Consider the following 26,282-nt stretch of genomic DNA (forward strand, 5'->3'; position numbering starts at 1 on the left):
TGTGTTTAGACCTGCGTGCTGTTGCAGAAGTAATGTGGTATTGCTCTTTTGTGCAATATTACATCACGTCTGGGACAGAGTGTCTTTGTCATGCGAGGTGATGTGCCTGAGAATCATAACGTTATGAAAAAAAAAAAAAAAAAAAAAAACACGATTCCCCGCGACAGACGACAAGCGAAGAAATCCTGTTCAATTAAAACAATTCGCCTTTCTCCAGACTGTAATTTCTCCAGTGGCAAGCCAGCAACGACTATACACAAGCATGGATACAGGATAATTTTCCTGCTGCGCTGTTTTCTGTTAACGCATGTAACGCAGCTTCGTCATAATAAATAAATATATACAACATGTACTACGGACAGTATTTCCCATACAATCTTTTTTTGTTCTTAAGCTCTCCGTCCTTCCATAGGTTTAACGAAAGTGACAGAACTTGATGTCCTTTTTTCCTTGTGGGACAAGGTTTTTCCCCGCTCCTACTGTCATCACATCCAAGCATAAAGCTAGACGTGTGCAGGCGTGATGGCTTCGAGCGGACAGCCACCTGAGGAATTTCACAAGCATTTCCCCCCCATTCTGCTGGGGAAAACCCCTTAAATGCGCATAATACAGAAACTGCACTTGGCAAGTCATCCTCTCTTATCACAGTATCAATTTCTGCATAATCCAAGTGCCACGAAGCTTGCTGCATCACGGCATTTTAAAGTGGGAGGCTGAAACCAGCATCTTCCATGCTGTGCAGTCAGACAGGCCTCTCTCTTTAAACCACACCTCCAGCTGACTATAAATTCTTCCCCTCTGAACGATCGGAGGCAGCCTCACACATAAGAAGGCTGACAGACTTATTGAGACAGGGTGTTTTCTCTCCTTCTCTCTATACTCTCTCCTTTGTTTTTTTGTTTTTTTTTGGAGTGTACGCGCTGTGTACAGTGCTCGTTTCCTCAGCATGTTTTGGCACGGTCAGTCGAGTCTTGACAGAGCTCCAGAATCACTGTAAGGCTCTCAGAAGGGGACTGTTGAATTTGACGGATCACAGTGAGAAGGGGGATCTGCGCCTGAGGAGAGACGATTCTGGGTCAGAGGCTGCTACGACCACCTCCAGACGACTGATTTAACCTTGTGATGCCTGCCTAGAAACACCTTCAACCCTTATTCTTCCTATTGCTTTGGTCAGATAGGACTTCTGCTGCTTTGACTGCAGCTTCTCCTATTTCTACTTCCACCACCGTTATGTTCAGCCAACAAAACATGTCTACAAACTCAACAATCGACCACTGCAAAGCGCCCAGTCCAGTCACATACGAAATCCTCTCCTGGCTGATGATTGGAGAGTTCATGCTGGGTCTGCCTCTCAACCTGTCGGTCCTCTACACCTTCATCTTCAGGTAGGAGGAAATCTCTCTATCACTGCCTTTTCCCTAGTTTCCAAAAGTATTCAAAAGTAAAATGTCGACTAAGGTGGTCAGCAAGAAGTCATGGAAACTATTTTTGCAATGTATCAAGTCATACTAAGACTTGGTCATTTGATGTTTGCACGGCTCATCAGCTGGTGGGGAATTTCCTGGAATTTGGCCTCTCTGATTCAAACCTTGACTTCAAAAAAAGTCGATAAGACCACATGTCGACATGGCGATGGCACAGCACGCTTTTTTTTAATCCACTACAACGAGTGTTTTCTATCAAGTGGATGACAAAAGCTGAAACTATGCCACTGTTAAAACGGTCACATAGTGGCGGTGAGCATCTCGGCCACTGTGACCCGTTCGAGTTGTGTCTTGATTCAGATCTGATTCAACGCATTTTCACTAGTGCTGTGGGAAGAAATCCTACTAGACTCACTCCGGTGGCCCAGCATGCACAGGGGCACCATTGTATATTTCCACCACTGAAATATACAATGCAAAAAAAGAAAACCGATGGCAATTATGAGATACTAACAACCTAATATAAACATCACATTGCTACACTAAACGCATGCATCAACTTGTGGATAGAACATCAAGCAGAGTGCATCAGGTTGATGATTTTTTTTTCTGCTTCTATTATGTTTATTCTTGATGCAAAATAAACTCTGTCAGTGGAACAAATCACAGTTTTGTCAATTACTTCAACTTTAGGTTCAAGTTCTGGAAGAACAAAAGCACCTTCCTGTTCAATATTGTTGTGGCGGACTTCTTGCTGGTGGCCTGTCTTCCTGTCAAGGCCTACCATTACCATCACGGCCTCCGGCGCAGCTCGGACGACGTGACGTGCAAGGCGATGCTCTTCATGCTGTTTCTCAACCGAGGGGCCAGCATCGCCTTCCTCATCACCTTGTCCATCGATCGCTACTTCAACGTGGTGCATCTTGGACGGAGGAATTTCGTCAAAGTGCTGAAGAAATCTCCCCAAATCTCCATCGTCATCTGGCTTCTCTTGCTGCCCCTCACCATCCCCACTATGGTCAAGACCTTTGAGTGCTGCAACAGCCACGGCCGTCAATTTGAGACCCACCTTCACGATGTGACAGACACGTTCAGAGAGGTATTGTTTTATTTGGATTAGCTTTAGTTTGAAGTGGCAAAGCTGTAAAATATTTCCCTATGACATGTGGACAATATATACTCAGTGCCCAACGAGAAGCTAATCGTTTTCACCACTTGATAAGAACCTCATACCTACGCACAGACTTCCTATAAAGTCGACAGTCAAAATAATCTTTGAGTGAGGGGTATAGATAATGAACTCTCGGCTGTCTGTAGATATATGAAGGTCACTTTGCTGTTCGGGGCCATCATACTCACAGTCGCTTTTCATTTTTTTTAAGATTGTCTTCTTCACCCAGATCGTCATCCCCTTCATCATCCTTGTCTACTGCACAGTGCGCATCGTCAACCGGCTGAGGAAGAAGACGGTGGGGGAAAAGGCCAAACTGAGGAGAGCTGTGTGCGTGGTCATGTCTGTGGCAGTTGTCTTCTCCATCTGCTTCCTGCCTTGCGCTGTAGCCAGAGCGGTGCTGCTGAGCGTCAGGCTGGGACAGTGGCAGGCTGCAGAGGACATAGTGGTTCAGGTCTACGACAGCCTCATGGTTTTGTCTTACATTGACTGCCTGCTGGACCCGCTGGTATACTGCTTCTGTAACTCAGGGTTTAAAGATGCTTACGTATCCACCTTCTGCCCTACGTTTCTTCGGAAGAGACTGCTAAATACTGACTTTGGCATGGGAACAACCACAACTACAACGTCTGGAACTAGAACCATTTCTTTGCCGATAATAGACAAATAATAATTTTTTCCTCCTATATTGTAATGAAAAGTATGTGTGAGGGAGCACAGGCTCTTTATTTATCATTATACCTCAGCCTCATAGATACAGGAGCATAACCGCTACTGGTCCACCTACAGAGATGTTTTCAGCTTCTCTGGCAGATAAGCATTATTCTCTGAAAATGTTGGGTAGAGCAATATTGAAAAATGACGTTTACACAAAGGATGATGACATACTGGATGCATCACTCTTCCTCCATAGAGTTAGTCATCTGCAGGCATGCCACCATCTGGCCAAACCATCATCAACCTAAACGCAGCACGTGCTCACGTCTTTATCTGGAGGCGTATGTTAATGTACAAATGCACACTTTGTCCAAGAAAGTAGTCAGAGAGGTCAGAGAAGCACAGGGCTTTAAGTGGGTTAACAGGGACGTGTATAAAAGTGAGGTACTGGTCCACTCCTATGGGTTCATATCATGTGGCTGCCTCCTGATCTAATGTAAAATCGTAAGACAGATGTGTTAGATATAAATGTACTTTTCAGCTGCGTGCTTAAAATATTACAATTCAGATATATATTTTTTATACATTATTATTTACTTGAAAGTATTAAGGCATTTTGATTTATAAGGATTTATTTTTAAAACCTGGTGTTAAGGAGCTGACATGATATGGCATTACCCTCGTGATTGTATTTTACTGCATATGATGCCCCCCCCCCCCCACAATAACTGCAACGTACTCAGCAGAACAGTGTAGAAAACCCCCACATCATACTGTACAGAAACTTGTGACAGCCTGCCATGCTGCACGTTTTCTCTTACAGTGTTTGCACAGCTCTCATTTGTAACTCAGGAAACCCTATATCTTTGTGTTCATTATGAGTACCTCAAACCAGTTGTGCCTGTCCTTTCAGGGGAATACCCTCAGTGCAACCTATTGTGAACTCCACCACGTTTTGTAACATCACTCAAAAATGTAAATCTACATTTCAATTAAGCTTTTTTTTTTTTTTTTTCTGTGGTTGCATTTGCACTCCTCTACAGCTAATGCGGAACTAATTGTTCCTGTTATTGCCTCTTTTATAATCTTTTATAAGCCTGTCTACATTCTGGTGTTTAGAGGTTACGTTCAACAACCGCTTAAATGTCAACCCTGAGTTGATTACAGAAACCTGGAAGGCTGTTTTAAACTTTCCTCATTCCCACTGTATACAATTTTGTGACGCTGATTATCAAAATGGAGTTATCTGTATAAAACTGAGATACTGACTGAAGATCTTTGTATACTGCTGCTGTAAATACACAAAACACAGGTGACACAGTAAACACAACTGCATGACGGTAGTTTTATAGCTTTAAGAGTCTACAAGAGCAGAGTGTTCTCAGCAAAAAACATTACAACAAGATTGAGACCACTGCTACATATGCAATGAGCAACGCACCAACACACAAAGCTGTGTCTGTAAGACCACCTTCTTTTTTTTCTAATGGTGTAACAAGCACAAAAAGCAATACCACCATATCCTTGTTTCTACCCCTTTGGTGCTACAGTTTGTTCAGCAACCACTCCAGTCACACTTAGAACATGAAGTCATCCTCCAATAGGTCAAATACAGCACTAAACTAAATCAGAGCACTGACATCCTGTGTATAAACGCATTAGCCCCTCATTTTGTTGAAAAATATGATTACGTTTGGATGGTTTTGAGGTGTGCACCCTTTGATCTGAGCGGGCTGCGTGGGTGTTGCGACGGGAGAGCTGGTGGTGGCTGTCAAGTTGAGGCTAGCAGCCTCAGCAGCAGCAACAACAACAACAGCAGAGCAAAGAAGACAAAACAAACCCCAAACATAGGAAAACACTGATCAGTCAGTGTTATTGCAGCCGCCTTCCTTGCAGATCGGCTCCATGCTCTGTCTGCTTCTTTAAAGCTTGTAATGGCTTCATGTCTCAGCCGCAGACTGAGAGCAGTTGTATGGAATTGAGCTCATTAAGATAAGTGTTGATGGAGAAACAGGAGTTATCCCAGCCTTAACAACAGCGCGCACTGTTCTACACCGACCTGTTCCGAGTAGAGTCAGCAGTCTACTCTGCTCCTGTAGAACCTTGTGGATCTGCTCAATTTGCTGCTGAACCAGCTCACACGGATGATCTGGAGCCTGCAAGCAGACAAATCTTTAAGAACTAGAAGAGAACAGAACATGTTCCAATGAGGAGTTCCAGATGCTTTACAGGAGAAACAATAATCTGATGTTCCAGTGCTATCCAGTGGCAAGTAGAACTGAACTAAAAGTGAACATGCCCGATTACATGGAGCAGTATTGCATACAATGAATCATACAATATTTATACAAAATCAAGTCAAAGTTCCCCGTCACATCATGAACTGTAGGAAAAATTCCTCCTGGAGATCCACCACTGGTACTACAAATAATAATATAAAAAATAACAACTTATGATATTCAGTGGACTCCTGTGGACATACAAATGATGCACAAGAACCAATGTTCAATATAATATGTGTGAACCTCCACGCAGGCCTACAGCGAAAGAAATGTGGCATTTCGGGTGGCATTTTATTTGTAGTCCTTAACTTTTCAGCACCCCCCCTAATGAAAATACATGTGTTTTGGATTGCATTCTAGTTTACTGAGGCTAATGCGCACACAATAGCTGTTTTTTACAGTGTGAACATATTTTATAGTGGATGTTTTTTCTTGATCATTGAGATTTTGTGTAAGACAGAAAAGTAATATTTACTCGTTGCCTAGCCTGATGCACGGTCTGAAAGTCTTCAGCAGCCAGGTTGGCAGCAGTTGGCTGGTATTGTCCAGTGGGGATAGCATCCTCGTGGCTCACGGCAGAGGAAAGGTAAGGGGGAGTCTCGCCCGCCATTGGTTCACCCTGAAAGGCCAGCGGGTCCCGTCTGTCCCCTTGGTGCTCCACCCTGCTGATTCCAGGAGTGGGTGGGATAGGCGCAGGAGGCTGAACTGACTGATTTGGGCGTATGCACGTCCTCTCGTACGTTCTCTCCATAGGTATTTCGGCAGACATCGTTGGCTCGTAGGAATCTCATTTATATTGAGCTTGTCTTCATTGGAATTCCACCAGCTGCAAAATGTATTACAAGTGGATTATAAATAACATAAATTGCCACAGTGCAATGAGACTGAACTAAATAGCTCTGACTTTACTGAGACGAATGCCTTACCCTGCCCTGAAATAATATTTGTTAGCATTTGAGACTCATTCTCAAAAGTGGGACAAAGCAATTGGAACTGCGAATATACAGGCTGAAGGGTTTTCTGTCAGGACAGTTAAATGAGTGCCTTCACAGCAACACATTTATTAGTGTTCAACAATTACAACTCCCAATGTGGTTTCAACAGATTCCAATAATGGCTAAAACTGTGGGATATGTTGGTGAATGCTAACAAAAATAAAAATAATTTCATCTGTGTTAGGATGACAATGAACTGGGTGAAGTTGGTGTGTTGTTAGATACCAATTCACTTTAGAATAAACAGAAGATTGCAGTACCATGTTTCTGCTACTCAAAGAGCAAAAGCAGAAAACCAATAACGATACCGAGGCGGAGCAGATGCTAGCTGGAAAGTTAGCTATAATGAACAATCAAACTCCAGCGTTTGCCTCCCATGAATTCCTAATTTTTACATGAGCGTGACTCAAATCTCACTGGCAAAAGTTACCAGTGAGGTTTGAGCCACGGGTGAGTTGTAAGTACCTTTGCCCTAATTATGACATTTGAGTGACAAAGCTAACAGCTAGCATAGACATGTTGTTTTTGAGACAAGATACAACAATAGTTAAAATCTGAAACCTCCTGGGGCTGTTGACCAAACTCGCCGCTGTTATAAAGACATTTTTAGATTTTATGAAAGACGTCCTGTCTTAACTAGAGCAAAGCTATCAGGTCTGCAGCACAATAAAGATTTAAAATTAGTTTTCCGTGTTGCTACGTTTTCTATACCGAACTAAGATGGCCGCCATAAATGTCTTCCGTTCCGCCTCCTCTTCTTTTAAGATTAACCGCCAGCGGGCCCAACTGACCTGATATCTCCCTTATCTCCTCCTTCATATGTGTATAATACGCATATGTTACACATAAGAAATACATATAGCTATATCTTTCTATTGTTTTATTTTAGATTTGGCAATGTATGGCACTCTTGGTGCTGATAATAGCTAGCAAATAGGAACACAGGTTGAAAAGGTTAAGTGTATTTGTATTAGCGTTCATAATTAATCCAAAAGTCTGCCCTGCCGTTCAAGTTCAACTACACCAAACCACATTTAAACAAAAAAAAAATTAAGATATTTACTGTACTGTCATTTCATGTATCAAAATACTTTAACCTTTATGTTAAACTTGGCGCTGCCAGGGTTGCGTCAAAGTCGGTTGCCCCTTACCTTAACCGGGACCGAACCTCACACTAGCCACTTAGCTATCTGCGCTAATGCCAAACCACGAGCTAATGTAAGCCCCAACACGGCAAGGAAACACTAACGTTATCTGAAGGGGGGGGGGAACGGACACGGGACCGGAATAAAAGTTGAAATTGCATTGAAAAAATGAATGCGCCCTAAAACTTTCAACCGACAGTTTGAAATGAATAAACGAACAAACTTGTAATTTCTTCCCTCAGGAGAGTCAAGGTCTCGAGAAGCGACTGATGACATTTTTTTTTTTTTTTTGTACATTTTATTAAAACGTCGACGTTACCTTTGGTCCTTGGGTCAAGCTGAGTGGAGTTGCCGTTGAGGTGACGTTTACTGTCCCTACGGTTACCGGGCAACATCATCAACTCACAACGTCACCACAACACGTGCGTTACGTCACCATAAAACGAGCTACGCTAAATATAGACAACGCTCTGTAATACACAGATTTGAATAGCCTTCATTGAGATTCAACCAGTGTTAAAGTAGATGCCTCGGTTGCTTTTGGCTCGCAGGAGATGTAAAGGTGGCGATACAACAGACTTCCGGTAAGACCTTTATAAATAAAGAATATAAAGAAAATAAAGCTATTGGTGTAAGCAGCCTATTTCCCCTCAGTGCTGTGCAAAACACAGACATACCTGGGGTCTTCTATTTTACATTTTTTTTGTACTAGGAAATGGACTTGTTATGGCAACATGGTATAGTCCCCATTGGTGCATTAGTAGAACATCATTCTTACGACACCTGAACTGCCCCAAATCCTGTGTGTTGGTTTCGTGCTCTCATAGCTTGGATGTACCACATGATGGCAGCATCGCCATGTGTTCTAACCAGGGACAGATTCAGAAACAGGCCTGGTGTTAAATGGGGACAAGCGATGGTGTTCACAATCAAAGAAGCCGAACTTCTCCAATGACAAATAGATAAACCTGATTTTTATTTATTTTATTTTATTTTTTGCTGAAATAAAACAGTCAAGAGACTATGAATGAATGAACTAGATATTAATGGCAGGTTTCAGTACATGACCATTTTCAATACGGACACACTTTGGTGGGTGCCAAAAAAATACAAAGTCAACAAAAGGGGAATACGTTGTTCTTTTTGCTGTCTTCAAGTCCCTAAAAAAAAAAAAGAAGTGGACAGACATTATTCAAGGACACCATGGCCTCGCAGTGTCTCAAAGACCAAAATGGGTTAAATGATTATGTGAACCCTTCTGTGGAAGGGATCTCAACACACACACACACACCGTCATCATATCCCAGAACCTTTACCATTCGTCACATCTTGCAGGTCATTGTCTGAATACTGCCCAGCAATTACATGAAAGGCATCGGGGGTCGCTTCTCAGATTTGTGAGAAGGTGGAAATGCGCTGTCGTGAGAGAAAGCTGGCGAGTGCGACGAAACCATCTCACCAACTTTTATTCTGACCAGTCACTGGGCTCTTATTGTTGTTGTTGTTCTTTACACAAGCACAAACCCTGAAAGAACAAAAGGGTTGATTTTTCTGTGTGGGGTCACACGGCTATATATATATATATATATATATATATATATATTGAACCAATATTGCCCTTATATTAAAATGGGATCCAGTCCAGCTGGTGTCAGTCTCACATGATATGATGGATATACGGCGTAGTGCAATCTCTTTGACCGCACATTTGTTTTAGTTTCTGAAAGATGTTTTTTTCCATTAACAAAAAAAAAACCCCACCTTGACAAAGATTAAAGGAGCAAACGTGAACTATTACCTTTGCCTTTTACTTACAACAAAAATGACAAATTGTCATATATTTCACATTAGCACAAAAATCGCAGCCTTCATCAGCTTCATTTCAAAAATAGTGGTCAGATTTTGGCCTGGAAAAGCCGGCCGAGCCGCGGTCCTGCAGCCTGCATCATGGAGGCGATCCAACGCAGGCCGGATCCAAGATGGCGCTCAGCCATTCCCAAAGAGACTGATCTCTTCCCTCTCTTCCTTTTTTTTTTTTTTTCCTCCCCCCACTCTGTGATGGCAATGCCAAGCTTTGGAGGGCCTGGCACCGAACGCACTCTCCTCCTGCTGGTGTGTGTGTGTTGTGTGCCGTACCATCAAAACACACATGTGCTGTACAAACACACATGCATGCGGATTAACAGCGATGACAGATGAGTCACGGACTGGAACATTACTTCAGGCAAAGATCAGAGGAAGGAGGTCATCCAAAATCCTGCCCCAAAACACAACACACACACACACACACACACACACACACACACACACACACACACACACACACACACCACGCCACAAACGAGCACACACAAACATACGAATGCATTTTTAATCATCGCAAAATCTCCTTTTCGTCTCGTCCGCGGCGAGAGAAAATGCTAGAAATATTACAAAGTTTAAAGCATCCAGGTAGCTAAGGCAGCACAGAGAGAATACTTCCATCAAACCCATTACATCAAGCCGGCTTTGTACTTGCAGAATCCAGAATTTATTAAATTCACACTTGTTCTTGTAAATCTCAGTGCTGCCATTTTCTCCACCTCTCGTGGGCTGAGAGTTGGTGCCTAAATCCTGCTTCAAGTGACCTGCAAGCCTAAAAAGACATTCCAGAGGATCATTTCCTGTACTTTCTCTTAATTCTCTTTCAAAACGGATACGCATGGTGCAGCGAGTGTGGATTCAAACAGCACTTACAAGTCGGGAAAGAGGGAAAAGACACTGTGGACTTCTGATTTCAGAGGCTTTATTTCTCTAAAAAGCCACCCATCCCCCCTTAAATAATCACCTTCGTTTATAAAGCAATCTAAGCATCAAAAACATCTTCTTTTTTTTCTTCTGCAGTTGCAATCCAGATCAGACAGCAAAACAAATCGAACTAATGTGTGAAAGACAAGTGAAACGGACTCACACTCACACATCTTTTCCATTAGAATTCATTCATATGTCTTAACATATGAAATTGTACTGCATGTGTCAGAAGAGTATATTTTGTATTAAACCTTCGACTTGATCCCTATTGGACAGGAGACTCCCGTCCCTCCCAGACCACAGTATCCGTCGGGGTTCTTGCTCAGGTACTGTTGGTGGTAATCCTCGGCGTAGTAGAACGGCTTGTCTCCAGCTATTTCTGTCGTGATGGGACCGAAACCTTCCTCCGTTAGTACCTGAAAGAAGCAGCGACAGAGACACATTGCACTGTAGTTATTGCAGCAGAAGCGACGACAATGAAAGGACAGAGGGACGGTGAGGGAAAACCAAAGAACATGGCAGGAACATGCCAAGGAAAACAGAACAAGAAAAGAGTGCATGATGGGAAATGAAGTTTTACTTGATCTCGACAATGTTGAAAACCTAAGACGTAGTGTGTTGCTGTTTGAACTGCCCTTACATTTTGGACCGCAAGTGAAAACACACGCAGATAACGTGGTTTTGTTTCGATAACCGGAACCTCTTGTGCGCTAGTTCATGTTTGTATCCCACTACTTCTTTTTCCTGGAGTCAAGGACTGCCAAAAACTTACAAGCATCTTAGAAGAAGAAGAAGAAGAAGAAGAGAAACGTGTGTCTTTATGCAAAATACATGTGTAGCTCCAGGTACTAGCACCGACGAAAACAGACAATACACACACACACACACACACACACACACAGCAGAATCAGTTGGCGATGACACCTTCTCCTCCTCGTGGTAAAAATTACTCAACCAGATGGCGTGTGGGTAAATCAAAAGACAAAGAGACAATGGCGAGCATGAAAAGACACACACATTCCTGCTGGAGGGGTGTTACAGTGTGTTTTTTTGTTTTTGTTTTTTTGGTTTTAGCATGTGTGCACGCGTGTTTACTGCAAAGCGTCTGATTTGATCATACCGTGGCGGGCGGAAGAGCTAAATTGGCTTTCAACATTTACATGTTTTATTTAAAATAAATAAATAATAATAAAAGCTGCCTCCTGACGCGGCAGCTACCAAAACGCTTCCTGCACCGAAATGGAGACAAACCCTACAGCCCCTGTTGCCGGGCCACACCAAGCTGTTGGGTGATTTTAGAAAACAGGAAGCTCTCAGTAAAGACACACAGATATAATCATCATCAGCGTTTTCTTAATGGCCCGACTCATCCGATGACTTCCTTCACCGTCGGTTTCGTGCGAATGCTTGAATGTTTGCTGGCCTGAGCGCGCAGGGTAAATATTTAATAACCGGGCGCCCCGTTTTCATTTTGAGCACTGAATCGCTGTAACTTACAGCTGTGATCACATGTTCCACGTTCCTGCGATTATGTGGCCGTTTCAGCTGCACGTGATGGGTTCAACAGATGTTTGAAATTGAGAAGAATTCCCAAACTGAGTGAATCACCAAACAAAGCAGTGGGGTAACTGTGAAGCGACACTATCTTAATAGCAAAAGATCAAGAAGCCGTAAAGGAGCGACCGACGTGTGGAATTATTTTGTATTCATACACTGAAAGCAATTTTTAACCGACAACTTGAGTTGATATTGAATGTTTTTAGACGGGCCCGTTTTCCTGCCAATACAATCGCACACTGAAGAGTGAATTTTATGGAATTCGACCGCGTTTCACTTGCTCTCGTTCATGGCACGGATCGGTCGGCTGATAAATAATCAATCAAACTGCGTCGCATCCATCATGTGTCGGGGTGAACGACACTGACTGGAAAATAACCCATTTTAATTAAAGCCCCATATGTCACCTCACCGCAGGTGTCACCGGTGTTTACTTCACCCAGCACATCCATCCATTACCCCCTCCGCTCCTCCATCCAGTAGTTTGTGCATTAGCCGGAGAACCAGAGGTCGTGCGGGCCCTCAGGTAATTGGCCTGGACCTGAAGCCCTGCGGGGTGCAATCTCCTCTGGACTGGAGGTCCCCCATGGCGCCAGGGGCCTGGAGCTTATACAGGCGTTTTGTTTCTTTTTAAAGGTTCAGCGTAACTGTCATTGTTCTGCCGCCAGCAGTTGGTTACAGTTGAACATTCTGTTGCTATAGCAACCCCTATTGGCAGAGTTCCACAGCAGTTGCTGTTTAAAGAAGACCTATTATGCTTTTCCTTGTTTTGTGTCATATATATATATAATGTTACAATGTCGGGAAAAACTGAAACGGAGCGTTCAGAGCAGTCTGCATTCTGAGCTTTTGGCTCACAGGGATTACTGTTGCTTACGTTTACCTCATTATCTGGCAACCGCCGGGTCTATCTGATGTCAGACAGGCACGGATGTCCTTATATGGTATCTCTGCTCCAGGCACAGACCAGATGTTTACGTTTATGTCAACGTTGCTCAGTAACGTAAGCTTTACAGTTTGCCTTTTGGAAATTCTTCCAAAGACTTCCGGAACTTGGCTGTCCAATCAGAAGAAAGTGGGCTTTGAGGGAGGGGGGGGCCTTAAAGAGACAGGAGCTCAAATGGCTTGTTTCAGAGGGTGAACTGAGGTGCCGCATGAGGGGCCAGTAGAAGATAAATCACTTTTTTTTTAACTGTGAATCATGCTAAGCTACTTTAGCGAAATCACAAAATGTTGTTACATCTGTTGTTAATGTTGTTACATCTGACCAAGCAAACACCGACCATGGATGCATAAAGTCAGCTGGATACAGCATCGGTGGGGCCCCGTTCATTCAGAAGTCTGAGGGAAAAAGTATTTTTGGGCCACTGGGCGTCACGTGATGGTTTGGCCACTATGACAAATTGGCTTTTGAAACCTGGCACACTTCCCTGGGGGGGGGGGGGGGCTTTATACTGAAAGACATCTTTTATTTACTCCTAACGCTCTCGTTGGACCATCATTTGTGGGCTCTCTTACATTGCAGACGTTTTGTGATTGTTGATTTGTGATTGAGTGTTTCTTGCAGGCCAGTCATTTTTGCTAGCTTAGCTGTCTGAGGCTAACGTTGGGCTAACTGTTACGTATTTCACGCTTTTCCTCGTGGACGCGTTGTACTTTCTGTGTGGACTTGACGTCGACCTCTCACTGTGTGTGAATCCGGTTTCCAGTTACTGTAGCAATTATTGCACTACACCAAGTCTTTTTTCTGATTTGTAATACCCGCCATTCAACTCGTCCAATAACTCTCATAGTTTCACAATTGCTTCCTCGCTCCAGCCTTAAATGGCAATGCAGCTGCCAGTGACGGTCAAGGAACAAGACTGTTTGACTGTCAACACATCTATACATCAAAAGTGTAAAAAGAAAAAGACAGAATGAGACAGAACAGCAGTATGAAAGTAGGTGTAAATACGGCGATGGCATCATTTTGCAGGCAGTTTTACTGTTAAACGGTACAACTCCAGTTTGATTTCCTTTGGGAAATACTACAGAAGTTCTCCAGTTTATTTTGAGCACAAACAATCAGACTTAAAGCGGCGCTGGGTAATTTCACACACTGGTGCCTCTAATAGTTAGCGAGAGGTAATTGTTTGAAAACCATTTGGACTTCATTGACGTCAGCGCTCTGAAGTTGCTGAAGAAAGATGTCAGCAAACACACCCAGGAGGTGCCGGCGGTGCTTTCGCAAACGGAACGCGCCGAAGAGAGACGAGAGGCACAAAAGATCCAACGTTGGCAAGTTCAGCTTTTAATGGACAGCGCGTTTGCTCCCCGCTGTTTGATTCATCGCTTCCTGTACTGACACCACAATTTAATTTCAGCAAGTAGGGTGGGGGGGGGTACAACACAGCAGTTAAGTCAGAATGAGACTCTCTTCTCTATTGCACTTAATGATTCCGACTGGAGAGACGGATTTTCACATTCAGTGGGCACATTTATTTATACGGAACCTTTCGAACACTAAAATAAATCAAAGCAGGACTAAATCAAATCAAATCAAGTAGAAATAGTGCTAAAGTTATACTGACGGTGCAGAAATAAATTGCCCCAAAAAGCAAAAGGGTTTTCAGTCATGACTTAGGACCTCAGCTGTTGTGGAAGTTTATTCCAGATGTGCGAGACTAAAAGCCCGCCTCACCATTTTCATATTAACCTTTGAAAAGAAACCAAACTAGTGCCCTGAGAGGTCTGGAGAGTTTGCAACACAGGCGATCAGGGTCATTTAGTGCTGTAACACAACGAGCTGCCCATGTCGCGATGCGCTTTATTACCCTATGTGCCAACTCTGGGCAAAGCGCACGGCACACCAACCCTTCGCTTCAGAGTCGGCTGTGATTTTTCAACCTGAAGAAAAACTCCGTTCTTACTTTTCAGCCGCAGGTAGCGACGCCGAGTCGAAGCGCCGGGGAGCTTCAGCTTCTTTTTTTAAATAGGAGGCTACGACGTCTCTGGTCTGAAATGAGTCGAAGCCACAACTGTCTGCTTGTCGGATTAGTCAGAGAGAGGCTGGAATTAAGGTTCTCCGAAGATACACTTCAAGGTCTCTGCAGGTCTTCCCAGAAAAGGGTTGTTGTTGTTGTTTTTTTGGGTTTTTTCTTTTGGTAACTGTGGGTCGCACAGGTTCACAGGAGGAGTAGCAGAAGCCAATGGAGAACACATTATCGTTTAACTCGAGTTAAAACGAGACGTCTCCAAATGACACCGTGGAACTCTCGCCTGCGGTACATACTTTTGAGGGAATCCTCCACAGAAGGTCCAACAAAAACAAACACAGAAAACGTCCCAATTGTTGACCCGTCGACATGTTCAGCACGTTTTAAAAACACACAACGAAGCGAAATACTTCTGCTTACCGCCTCCGGGGAAGTAGCGTATAATGTGTAGCGATTCATTCAGCAAACGACAACTGTGTGGAACACACTACGCATCACTTTTTAACTGCCGTGGATCCAAGTTGACCCCATCTGATCTCCGCCGATAGAACCCTCTCGGAGCCACCTTTAAGGCCTACAGGGTTTCCTTTAAAGATGAATGAATATCAGCACAGAACGTCGGCTTGGGGCTAAACATATGGGCGCTACCTGGTGATTCCCAAAATGGCTGCATTTTCCATTACACCGGCCGGGCAGCGCCGCGTTTGTTTGGGCTGGTCCCGCTGCTGATGTTCGCAGCCTGCCATAAATGCATAATTCACGTCCATTCATTTGCATGTCAGAGAAGTAGATTTCTCATTTGAAATGCAAATACCTTGACTGCTCTGGTAAAGCAGGGAAACGTGAACAATACTGATAAGCGCCCCCCCCCCCCCGAGACAGAGAGAGAGGAATGGAAAAACTGGAATGAGGGGAAAAGAAAGAAGAAGAAGAAGAAAAAAAAAAAAGAGGGTGAAGCTGGCATGTTAGAAGCGCTAGAGAGGGAAGACAGGAGGAAAGAAAAGGCAGCTGTTTTGTGTTTAGAAGCGGATACATGAACGTCCGTGGAAGGAAAATGCAGCCGGAGAGAGAGAGAGAGAGAGAGAGACGCCAGAACAATGAGTACACGCTGCTCTAGCACCCATTCTTGCACCCACCGAGCGAGCACACATGATTACATAAAGCCAGCATGCAAGCACACGCACACACACACACACACACACTGTTACCACTTCCACCTGCCATTTTAGACGCAGTGCACACCCTAATGATGGGTAGGAGGCAAGAGAAAAAAAAGGGAGGCTCCTTTCATGCTGCAGACAACCGCCAGCCGCCTGCAAGGTAATTTTCCTGCAGTGCTGTTGTACCTTACACACACACACACACACACACACACACCAAATTCCCCCAATCACTCTCTGTGCGAACAATACAATCAAGCCATAGCGAACACAGTCAATTCTCTGCCACCAGATGAACCACACTGTTCTCCCTCTTCATCATTCCGTCTGCGTTTCTTACGTTTGCAGCACGTGCGAAACGTGGCTGGAAACGGAGGAGAGGCCTTCATTTCTACCCGCGCGGGTCAGAGTGGATATTAAGACAAACGCGGGGAGTGAGTCCTCTTGTTTGTTTGTTTGTTGAGTAGTTAGAAGTGGGCGGTCGGCATTTAGCGGGCCGCCTGCGGCTGCGGGGACAAAGAGACGAAAGCCGCCTACAGAGCCTCCGCCCAAGGTCTTTTTTTTTTTTTAGGAGCACAAACTGCGCTGCACAAATGCATGCAAAGGCAATGTACGGAGGTGAACGCAGGGCGCATCTACTCGACAGAGAACAAAAACACTGAATTATTGAAAATGTCCCAAAAGGCACAAAAATGTTTAAATGTAAAGATGTTACGGAAGACTTCAGACCATACATACATATATATATAGCTACAGACATGAAAACCTGAGTCAAAACATAATCTGAACAAACCAAGTCAGTGTATGCAAATGCATGTGTGTGTGTGTGTGTGTGTGTGTGTGTGTGTGTGTGTGTGTGTGTGTGTGTGTGTGTGTGCGCGCGCGTTAGTTTTGCAACTAAAGCGATTTTTGTGGAGGACAGATTTAAGGCCCAGATGGTTTGGCATGGAGTGTGTTTGCTATAGGCCAACTGCTCTCTCTCTCTCTCTCACACACACACACACACACACACACACACAGATGGGAGAGGGTGGGGGAGACAATCTGGTGAGAGAGACAAAAAAACGAGAGAGGAAACAAAACCTAGAAAGATTGATAGAGAGATGTGAGAATGTATCTCTCTGCAGGATGAAAACCACAGTTTAAAGACATAGAGACATTGTGTGTGTGTCTGTCCATCTATGACCTTTATAGACCAGGACACACACACACACACACACACACACACACACACTACGTGCTACAGCCACAGCTACGTGAGACAACTCCGAAAGTCAACAGTGGTCTCCCTGCATGAAGAAAACCGCAAGCGATGCTTTTCTATTACCAGCTCTAGCGATTTGATGCTCCTTCATAAAAGGTATAGAAGCGACACAGTCATTTTTATCAACAATGATAGAAGGTTCACGCAGAGACAAAAATGTTCATTACACCTCACACCATTCGGTACAAAAAAGTAGTGCCTTTCTGCCGGCTAACAGTGGAAGTATCGACCTCAGGGTGTCGGTTAATCCTCTGAGGAGCAGGGATGCGCTCAACAAATGTCAGTCAGCCTGCTCCAGTGTTATATATCTTGTGCGCGAGTGGACATGTTGGTGTGAGGGTGTGTGTATTGATTGCAAGCGGGCTGATGTAGTCGAAACCAAACGCGAGTTAGCCGGCGAGCTAGCTGGCGACGAATGAACCGACCCGCGTTCCGGGCGTTTTCCTCTACACGTGCATGCTGCAGACACACAGAAACTCGTACACTGACTCTGCATGCAATCATTCTGCCTCGAAAATTCTCTTCACATTCTGTCTGAACACACAGAATAACCAGAAGCAGAAGTGATTCTCTGGAGACCGTGAATATCTTCAGTCAATTTTACAGTAATCCGCATGTTCCGATTTTGACGTTACTTGATGACGAAGCCAACGCGTTGGCCTGACGGTGGTGCTAGACGCTCGGCAAAACCGCCAAAGTGGGACCAAAGGAATCCTCAGCATAAAATCAAACTAAACCCAGGTCGATCCTCTTGGGAGCACGAATGCGCTCAGTGAATTTCTTGCTGTTTCGGATTTCGATGCTACGAAACCGTTGCTGTTCAAGCTCATTGCGTTTCTTTCTCCTTTCGTCAATGTTGCGTTCCTTGTATTGCATTTTTTTTGGCTTCTCAACAACATCCTCTTTACACAGCGTGCTGATAATGTGACATAACACATTTCATCACAGTTCAACAAGAGGAAACAAAATATTTGCAAAAAAAAAAAAAAAAAAAAAATCTGCATATCCACAACCTCCCCGATGTGGGGTTTTCCCGCGAAGCACACGTCAGCTACTTCCTCCAGTTTATGTCCACTGAATGGCCTTTCTGGGCCCTGAGACGTCCTGCAAATATAACAAGCTGCATGAGATGAATTTTGCAATTATCTCACCTTTAGGATGCTTTTGGGGAAACAAGCCGCTGGTCTTTCCAGCCCGGGGAAATCAGTGCAAAGACACTCTGATATAAAGGCTACGTAAAGCTATTGCACGCGAACGTTAACCCCCCCCCTTTCAGACATGCAACCCTTCACATTAATCTGATGCCGATCTCACAGGTCGGCCCCGCGTCTTAGAGGCACAGCGGTAACGTCACGAGGCCGGACGTAGCGACATGCGAATGCACGCCTTCTAAGACCACCGTAATAAAAATGCGCACAAATCAGCTAACCACGAAACAGAGCCAGAATTTAAGTTGCTGAGGAGACCAGTCTATAAAAACCACTTTTCCCCTCCGTGCGACCGGCGCTGAAGAGGTTAAAAACTATTACAAACCGCAGCAATAATCATACCAGCTTCCCCTCTCTATATTTTAAAATTTCATTCACGGCAAATGTTTTATAGATGAGCACCCGGCGAAACGCTTTATGCAGCATCGTGAGCATATTAAGAATTAAACGAGGGTCCCAGCTCAACGTCCGGCGTGCTTGTAACACCGGCAGCAGAATTCACTCTCTAATGATAATAATAATAATAATAATACAAAAAAACAAATAACAAAAAATGTCTGAATGACAAAATGCTTGACGAAGCCAGCAAGGTTACGTGTGAAAAGTGCTATTTTAGTATTATAACAGTACTTGATCAGTATGTCGTATTGTGAGTCTTTGCATCTCATTTTTTTTTTTTTACTTATTGGCAGCTATAAATTAGAAGTGAAGGCGTCACCGAAGCGATTAGCTGCAAATCCACTCAGGTGCTTGAACCCAGGAAGCGGGAGTTGGTTTGCGTTCGAACATAAGCGCAGCGTTTTGATTTGTTCGGAGGATGGGCCTCAGCAGTGATGGAGGTAAAAGAGTAAAACAAAGAGCAGAGAGAGAGAGAGAGAGAGAGACTTAAAATAGACAACTCCTGCTAAAAGAAACAAGGTTTTAGAGAGAAAAGGAGGGATGAACAAGGGGAAGAATAAGAGAAAAAAAAGAGGGGGGGGGGGGGGGGGGGGCTCTAATGAAGACCAGACTACACTAGAATAGAATAGAAAAGAAAAGAATAGAATAGAGTAACCTCCTCCTCTTCAGTTTCCATGGCAACAAGCCCTGTTGGTGGGATAGTGGTGTAGAAGTCTCAGCAGGAGAGAGTTCAACAGAGGGAGTGTGTGAACATCTTTCGTGTGTGTGTGTGTGTGTGTGTGTTGACTTTAAAAGCATGTGGTTACAGAGTGTTACATGCACACACAGATATTTCAGTATTCATCTCGAGTGTCCTGAAAGACTGAAAGGAAGAGGGACGGGCAAGGAGAGGGGGACACTGGGAAATGGAGTCAGAGGAAAAAGAAAGGGAGTGACAGAAGAGTGGCAGGAGAGAAGGGGCAGATTCAATGGGAGGAGGGATGGAGGGAGAACGGATAGAAGCGTGTACCTTCTGGTATTGATCTTTGGAAGCCAGAGCCTCCTCGAGGTGCTGCTTTGTGTAGGTGTAGATGGCAGAGCGGTATGCCGTCCCAATATCGTTCCCCTGCCGCATCCCTGAACACACACACACACACACACACAAAAATGTGAACATCAAGATTTCAGGATTTCAGCTGACGTGAGGTGCCTTCGTCCTCAGTTCTTGGCAGAGGCAACATCACATCGTCTGAAAACAACAGCTGACAGCATTTCCAAAAATATAACTTGTCTGTCTTGGCAGAACTGAACGCTGTTTTTCCACTGTGAGCTGATCATTTCATCACGTATCCTTTCATCATTTCAATGTCAGCTTGTCAGCCTGTCAACCGCAATGTCTGGTTAGCTCAAAGGTTTGAGCCCCTCGAGTGGTGTGGCTCGGGAGACGGCGATGTGTGTCAGTCAACCTGTCAATCCCGCTCGCTGGTCAGAAGTGAAATCTTTTTGTTACAGACGTTTAAGATCCTCAGAGTATGAAGCTTAATGACTTTGGCGACCGCCGGACTTTTGATCGCGTGCAACCAGAAAGGTCAAAATGTCACGTTTGAGTTTGAGACGAAGGACAGAACTCTCATCAGACTTACCTGAGCTTGCTGACATTAGCATGCTAATATGTTGTTATAATAAGTTACAATTTGTTAGAAGTTACATGATGAACATCAACAGATTAACATGATTATGTTAATTATGCAATCTAACATGCTAACATGTGACATTATAAATTAGCATGTTAACATGCCAGAAGTGACATGAACAGAACAAAAATCATCAATGCTAAATGTTGCTAAATATTGTTGTTAATATGCTAACTGTGACCTTGTTAAAATGCTATGGTTAGCTTCTTAACAAGTTAAACATATGAAATGTTTACCTGAGCTTGCTGACAGTATGCTAATATGTTGTCAGTTCTAATTAAAATGTCAACATGCTAGAAGTGACATGATAAACAACAACATATTAATATGATTATGTCAGTGCCTAAGCAATCTAGCATGCTAACATGTTGTAACATTCTAAATTAGCATGTTAAAATGTTAACATGCCAGAAGTGACATGACGAACATCAACATATTAACATGATTATGTTAGTACCTAAGCAATCTAGCATGCTAACATGTTGTAACATTCTAAATTAGCATGTTGACATGCTAGAAGTGACATGATAAACAACAACATATTAACATGATTATGTTAGTACCTAAGCAATCTAACATGCTAAAATGTTATAACATTCTAAATTAGCATGTTGACATGCTAGAAGTGACATGATAAACAAAAATCATCATCAGTGCTAAATGTTGCTAAATATTGTTGTTAATATGCTAACTGTGACCTTGTTAAAATGCTATGGTTAGCTTCTTAACAAGTTAAACATATGAAATGTTTACCTTAGCTTGCTGACATTAGCACGCTAATATGTTGTAAGTTATAATTAAAATGTCAACATGCTAGAAGTGACATGATAAACAACAACATATTAACATGATTATGTTAGTACCTAAGCAATCTAGCATGCTAACATGTTGTAACATTCTAAATTAGTATGTTAACATGCTAGAAGTGACATCAACATATCCAAACATATCTGCCATCCAAACCATTATTGTTGTTGGGGCTGGTTCATAAAATTAGAGAAAAAGGAAGCCAAACAGGAAGAAAAAAAAAAGGTTTCGTCCATTGGAAACAAATATGGCAAAAAAGAATTAAAAACAACAACAAAAAAACATTCAGGGGTTCGGTTACGAGCGTGTCTGCGGCTGAGGTTGTACCTTGAGTCGGGTCGTGGCTTTCCCAGAAAACTTTGAGCAGGTTGGCAAAGCTGACTTGCTCCGGATGGAAGACGACTCGCACCACCTCCGAGTGGCCTGTCATTCCTGCGGAATAGCAGTAAAGGAGCAATATGTACGATTTTGTACTGCATCATTGTATGAAAATGAACTATAAAACATTCCTGTAGGTTGAACATGAAGGAATTCATAGCCATCTCTAAGAGAACACACTCAAGTCAAGGCGTCAGCTTACGCGTTTTCTTCCAGACCTTTGACCTGTCATGCGGTCATCGTCATCACATACAGTTTTTTTTTTAAGTTGTCACGGAGCTGGAGATGTTCAAACTTTTCATTTCAGGACTTATTGGTTGAGAGGTCCTAAAAGAGTATGTGGACCTGATTTTTCCAAGGTCAAAACTTTTGGAAGTGTTCTCAAAAATGAGCAAATGTACACCTGAAAAGCCAAAATACAGGCGTCGCCCTTGAAAGGCCCACATCGGTCCAAAGCTGATTAAACTGTCCAGCCATAACAAGCGGTCACTCCCGCTGCCGTTGGTAATGAGTGTGACCCATTACGCTGCACCTCATCTTCCTCCCATCTCTCATTCCACCTCCACTCCTATCGCTCCCTCTCTCTGTCTTATTACTTTTTTAATATCAGGAGTTACGGATTCCTACGGCAGATATTGGCGAACGGAGGCGAAGCAGCGGTCGATATTAAATTAATGCCTCGCCGGGCCAATCTCGCAGGAATGAATTCATCTCGGACGGGGCGGGAAATAAAAGTGGTGGTTGGAACCAGAGCGGAGAAGGAAGCTGCAGAGAGTTGCTGCTCACATAATGTACGTTACAACTGTGCGATGATGACACATTCTCACGACGTCACTATTTCAACATGAGGCACCGACTGTCTGTTTCGTAGTTAACCACGGGCGCCTCATCTGTAGATCCCATAATGCACTGAGAGCAAAGGCAATGCATTATTTATGTATATTATAGAAATATTTCAATGCGTATATATAAATATTCAGTATACAGGACAAGAAACATCAAATAAGCATAAAGAATTAAGGCTTTTTCAGAGTGTAACTTTTTAAGAAACAGTAAGAAATGAATTGGATTATTCACCAATCGATGAAATTAAAAGAAATTTGAATATCTAACGATGATCATTTGAATTTCGTTCAAAACTTACAGATGCCGGTGCCGATACTAAACAATACAAGACTTTTAATTAGTCATACGCCGTTATTGCCATGTTTTTCCAACACTACACAGCTGTGAACGCGACACTGACCTATTGTCACCTTACAAAGTCAATACGGCTGATGTGTCAGTCCAATATTCGCTCTCCTCTTAGCCCCGTTTAGGCCACGTTTTCCGCGTAGTTCACCAGCTAGTCGCCAGCTACGTGCGCTGCAGGTGTACTGTAGGCAATTCTCTGTGGATCCTCATCAAACGTAGTCATTTAAGCCACTGTTAATACAAACATGTTGATTATTGCAGTTTAAACGAAAGAGGTCAAAGTGAAATGTGGCAATAACCAGCCATAAAAGAACTTCAGTTACAACTAAATATATATACGAAGATTGGCAAAATGACTGTCTGGCCAAAGCAAAGACGTGTTGCTATGGACACATTCTGGTCAGAGTGCTGCACAAAGAAACGACGTCAGTAACTTACCACTTTTCACTTATGATCTCGTTTTGTTTGGTTATTATTTCATGGATTTGTTTGAGTGTTTTACTGGCATTTATATTACATTATTTGATAATAAAAAATAAAAAAAGAGGACGTTTTTCAGCTATTAACGGTAAAACAAAACAAAACAACAACAACAACAACAAATAAACATGTAACACGGCGAGTGAGACGAGAGCTGCAAATGAGAAAAAGAATGTGTGGGAGTGTTTTCAAATCTAGTAAAAACAGGTAGATTATTTGCAAAAAACATGCAAATTGAATTGAATCAACACATTTCGAACCTCCTCTGATCTGACAGTAAATATTTAACCGGCAATGAATATGCAGATCAATCTTTTGTTTTGTTTTTTTTGTTTTTTTTCTGCCTCTCCTGAAGATGGAAAACGTGTGAAGAGCACTTCGTTCTGCCAAGATACTGTGCTAATTAATCATCATCACCATCAACATCATCATCAACATCCAGCAGTTCAAACCACCTTTCGAAGCATTTCTATTTTGGAAACAGTGAGATCAGAGAAGTTAAGCGTTTGAGGAGAAGTCTAACCAAATAATGTGATATAGGAGCGTAGGAATATGATGACAAGCAAACGTGTATTACAACAGTTCCCACTCAAAAGATATTTAGAAAACATAGTGGGAAGTATACATATTATAAAACGTATGCAGACCTACGGGCGGGCGGTCTTGTTACAATTAAAGATGTGCAGAAAATCAGGAAAGGTGCGACGCGTGTGGGTAACATACTCGTACCGTGACTCCGAACCCCGGCCGACAGATTGACCCGTGAGTTTCAGACAGATAGATCATGCACTCAGTCCGAGCTCTCAAGCATTTCAAATGCATCCGCGTGTGGATTTACCCAGAAACCCAAAAACCGGCCCACTGGATGCCTCCTGGATGCCCTGTATCAACTGATCAGTCAATCTTTCAGCCTATAAACAGACTTTTGGTGCAGGCGTTCGAGGTCCGAGGCAACTTTGGTTTGCGGCTATAAGAAACCGCAGTGCCATTTAACAAATATGAGCATGCTAACGTGCTAAACTAAGGTTTATGGTACCTTTATCGCGATCAACTCATCCTTTCGGCGCTACGCTGATGTAGACTGTTGTTTTGTTCATGCGCGTACCGAGTGTCCGGAAGAACAACGACTAAGTTGGACAGAAGAAAAAAGACAGGTGGCGGTGCAGGTCTAATGAAGGATTCACTCTGTACTGGCTGGCTAGAGGAATCACTGGGAGGTCTGGACACACATCACACAGAAATACACAAACTCACACACACACACACACACACACACAGACAAACACAGTCTGCTCGGAGTGGTCAGGCATCAATAGCACCCTTATCCATCCCCCGGTATAATAGGGCCTGGGGGAAATTATTCACTCTTCTGTTTATGTGTGTCTTGTTTTCCGCAATCTATTGACTCGCAGTAGACAAACACACTGCCCAGTACACTACATGTGAGTGTGTGTGTGTGTGTGTGTGTGTGTGTGTGATTCAGCTACCTGTGCAGACTTCCTTGTAGGTGGCGTTGGGTGTGTATCCTCCCGCGTAGCCAACTTGGGTGGAATAAACCCCCTTTTGTCTCCAAAACTTCCTCTCCGCTCCCCAGAAACAGCCCATACCTTCGAGAGAGGACACCAGAACCGTGACAGTTGACCACACCGGTATCACAGCTGTACACAGTATTTACTCAATCAATTTCGATTTGAGATTTGACAATCGATTCACTGTTTAAGTCACTTGTTCCCCAAACAAACGCTCCCTGGTTTCCGGCTTCCTTTTTCTTTATCATATATATGACGGCAAATTGAATATCTTACGGTTCTAGACTGTTAGTCAGAAACTATATGTTCACTATTGACATATTCGTATTTCATAGACTAAATCAATCCCCGAATCAAGAAAAGAAATTAGCAGATTAATCTCTTGGTTGTCACAAGAGAATCGGTGCAGCTCTGCATGTAAACCGCTGCAGCTGCTGTGGGAAATACACGCCTCGACAACACACCAAACAAGCAAAACGTTTAATCACCTTAAAATGGGCAAGTGGGGTCAAAATCAACAAACAAACAAACAAAAAGCTTTCATTATTATAAGAATATTGATTCATACTGTCGTGAGAGATGGCTTTAAAGGCAGATCTGTGTCAAATTTGTCTTTCATAATGTCAAATATACATAAAAGGAACAGAGTAGCTGTGGCTAAACTCCAGGCAAAACATAGCGGGGTTCTCTCTTTGTACCGGAAAGTATTTAAATCAAATGCTGCATAAATCATGAAATACATTCTAGGTCATGCCGGCGCTAACCACACTGCCTTCATTTCCTGGTATGTTTTGTTTTGGGGGATTTTTTGGGACCACACTCACCGAATACGGCCATCTCCGTCCCCTCTGGGAAAGGCGGAACCGTCCTGTTGCCGTTCACATCGTGTTTGGCTGCACGCGAGAAAGAGAGACAAGAGACGAGAGGGAGAGGTTATGAAAGAATATTTCAAATATTAGCACCTGGGCTTCAACTTCAACTGACTACAAGCCTGGATGGAGGACGTGAGAGACATGTCTCTTTTTTTTTTTTGCAATAAGACTTCAGGGGTTTAGTAGGGCCGGACTGGAGCTGACAACCAACATTTTGTGTTCAGCATCTATTTAAATTGTATACGTTGTCAGCTCTCCCTCAGGGGGAAAGAAAAGGACCATTTCCAAACAGCTCGCCATGTGTACAATATATTTTTCAGGA

At 43.3% G+C, this 26,282-nt stretch overlaps 2 protein-coding genes across 3 annotated transcripts in view; one reads left to right on the forward strand and one right to left on the reverse strand.

Annotated features, from left to right (window-relative positions):
- Positions 1 to 936: 936 nt before the first annotated feature.
- On the forward strand, positions 937 to 4,520 carry LOC139302374 (12-(S)-hydroxy-5,8,10,14-eicosatetraenoic acid receptor-like). The gene is made up of 3 exons (XM_070926054.1): positions 937 to 1,385; positions 2,118 to 2,523; positions 2,807 to 4,520. Exons 1-3 carry the CDS (start codon positions 1,231 to 1,233, stop codon positions 3,263 to 3,265), a joined length of 1,020 nt encoding a protein of 339 aa, XP_070782155.1. The 5' UTR covers positions 937 to 1,230; the 3' UTR covers positions 3,266 to 4,520.
- Positions 4,521 to 10,442: 5,922 nt separating this feature from the next.
- Positions 10,443 to 26,282, reverse strand: part of msraa (methionine sulfoxide reductase Aa) — a 27,973-nt gene continuing 12,133 nt past the window's right edge. For both annotated transcript variants that reach the window (XM_070925838.1, XM_070925839.1), the window contains exons 2-6: positions 25,913 to 25,981; positions 25,047 to 25,166; positions 21,835 to 21,939; positions 20,037 to 20,143; positions 10,443 to 10,880 (exon numbers count right to left, since the gene is read on the reverse strand). In XM_070925838.1, the coding sequence (XP_070781939.1) occupies positions 10,710 to 10,880; positions 20,037 to 20,143; positions 21,835 to 21,939; positions 25,047 to 25,166; positions 25,913 to 25,981 (572 nt within the window). In that variant the 3' untranslated portion in view covers positions 10,443 to 10,709. The remainder of the gene's footprint in view (positions 10,881 to 20,036; positions 20,144 to 21,834; positions 21,940 to 25,046; positions 25,167 to 25,912; positions 25,982 to 26,282) is intronic.

This window comes from Enoplosus armatus, chromosome 19, assembly GCF_043641665.1.
Source record: "Enoplosus armatus isolate fEnoArm2 chromosome 19, fEnoArm2.hap1, whole genome shotgun sequence".
Classification (NCBI taxonomy): Eukaryota; Metazoa; Chordata; class Actinopteri; order Centrarchiformes; family Enoplosidae; genus Enoplosus; species Enoplosus armatus.

Excerpts from the sequence above, each read along its gene's own strand:
- LOC139302374 (XM_070926054.1), top strand. The coding sequence starts at position 1,231 with ATGTTCAGCCAACAAAACATGTCTACAAACTCAACAATCGACCACTGC. Across the intron at positions 1,386-2,117 it reads CTCTACACCTTCATCTTCAG|GTTCAAGTTCTGGAAGAACA; the intron begins GTAGGAGGAAAT and ends CTTCAACTTTAG. Across the intron at positions 2,524-2,806 it reads TGACAGACACGTTCAGAGAG|ATTGTCTTCTTCACCCAGAT; the intron begins GTATTGTTTTAT and ends ATTTTTTTTAAG.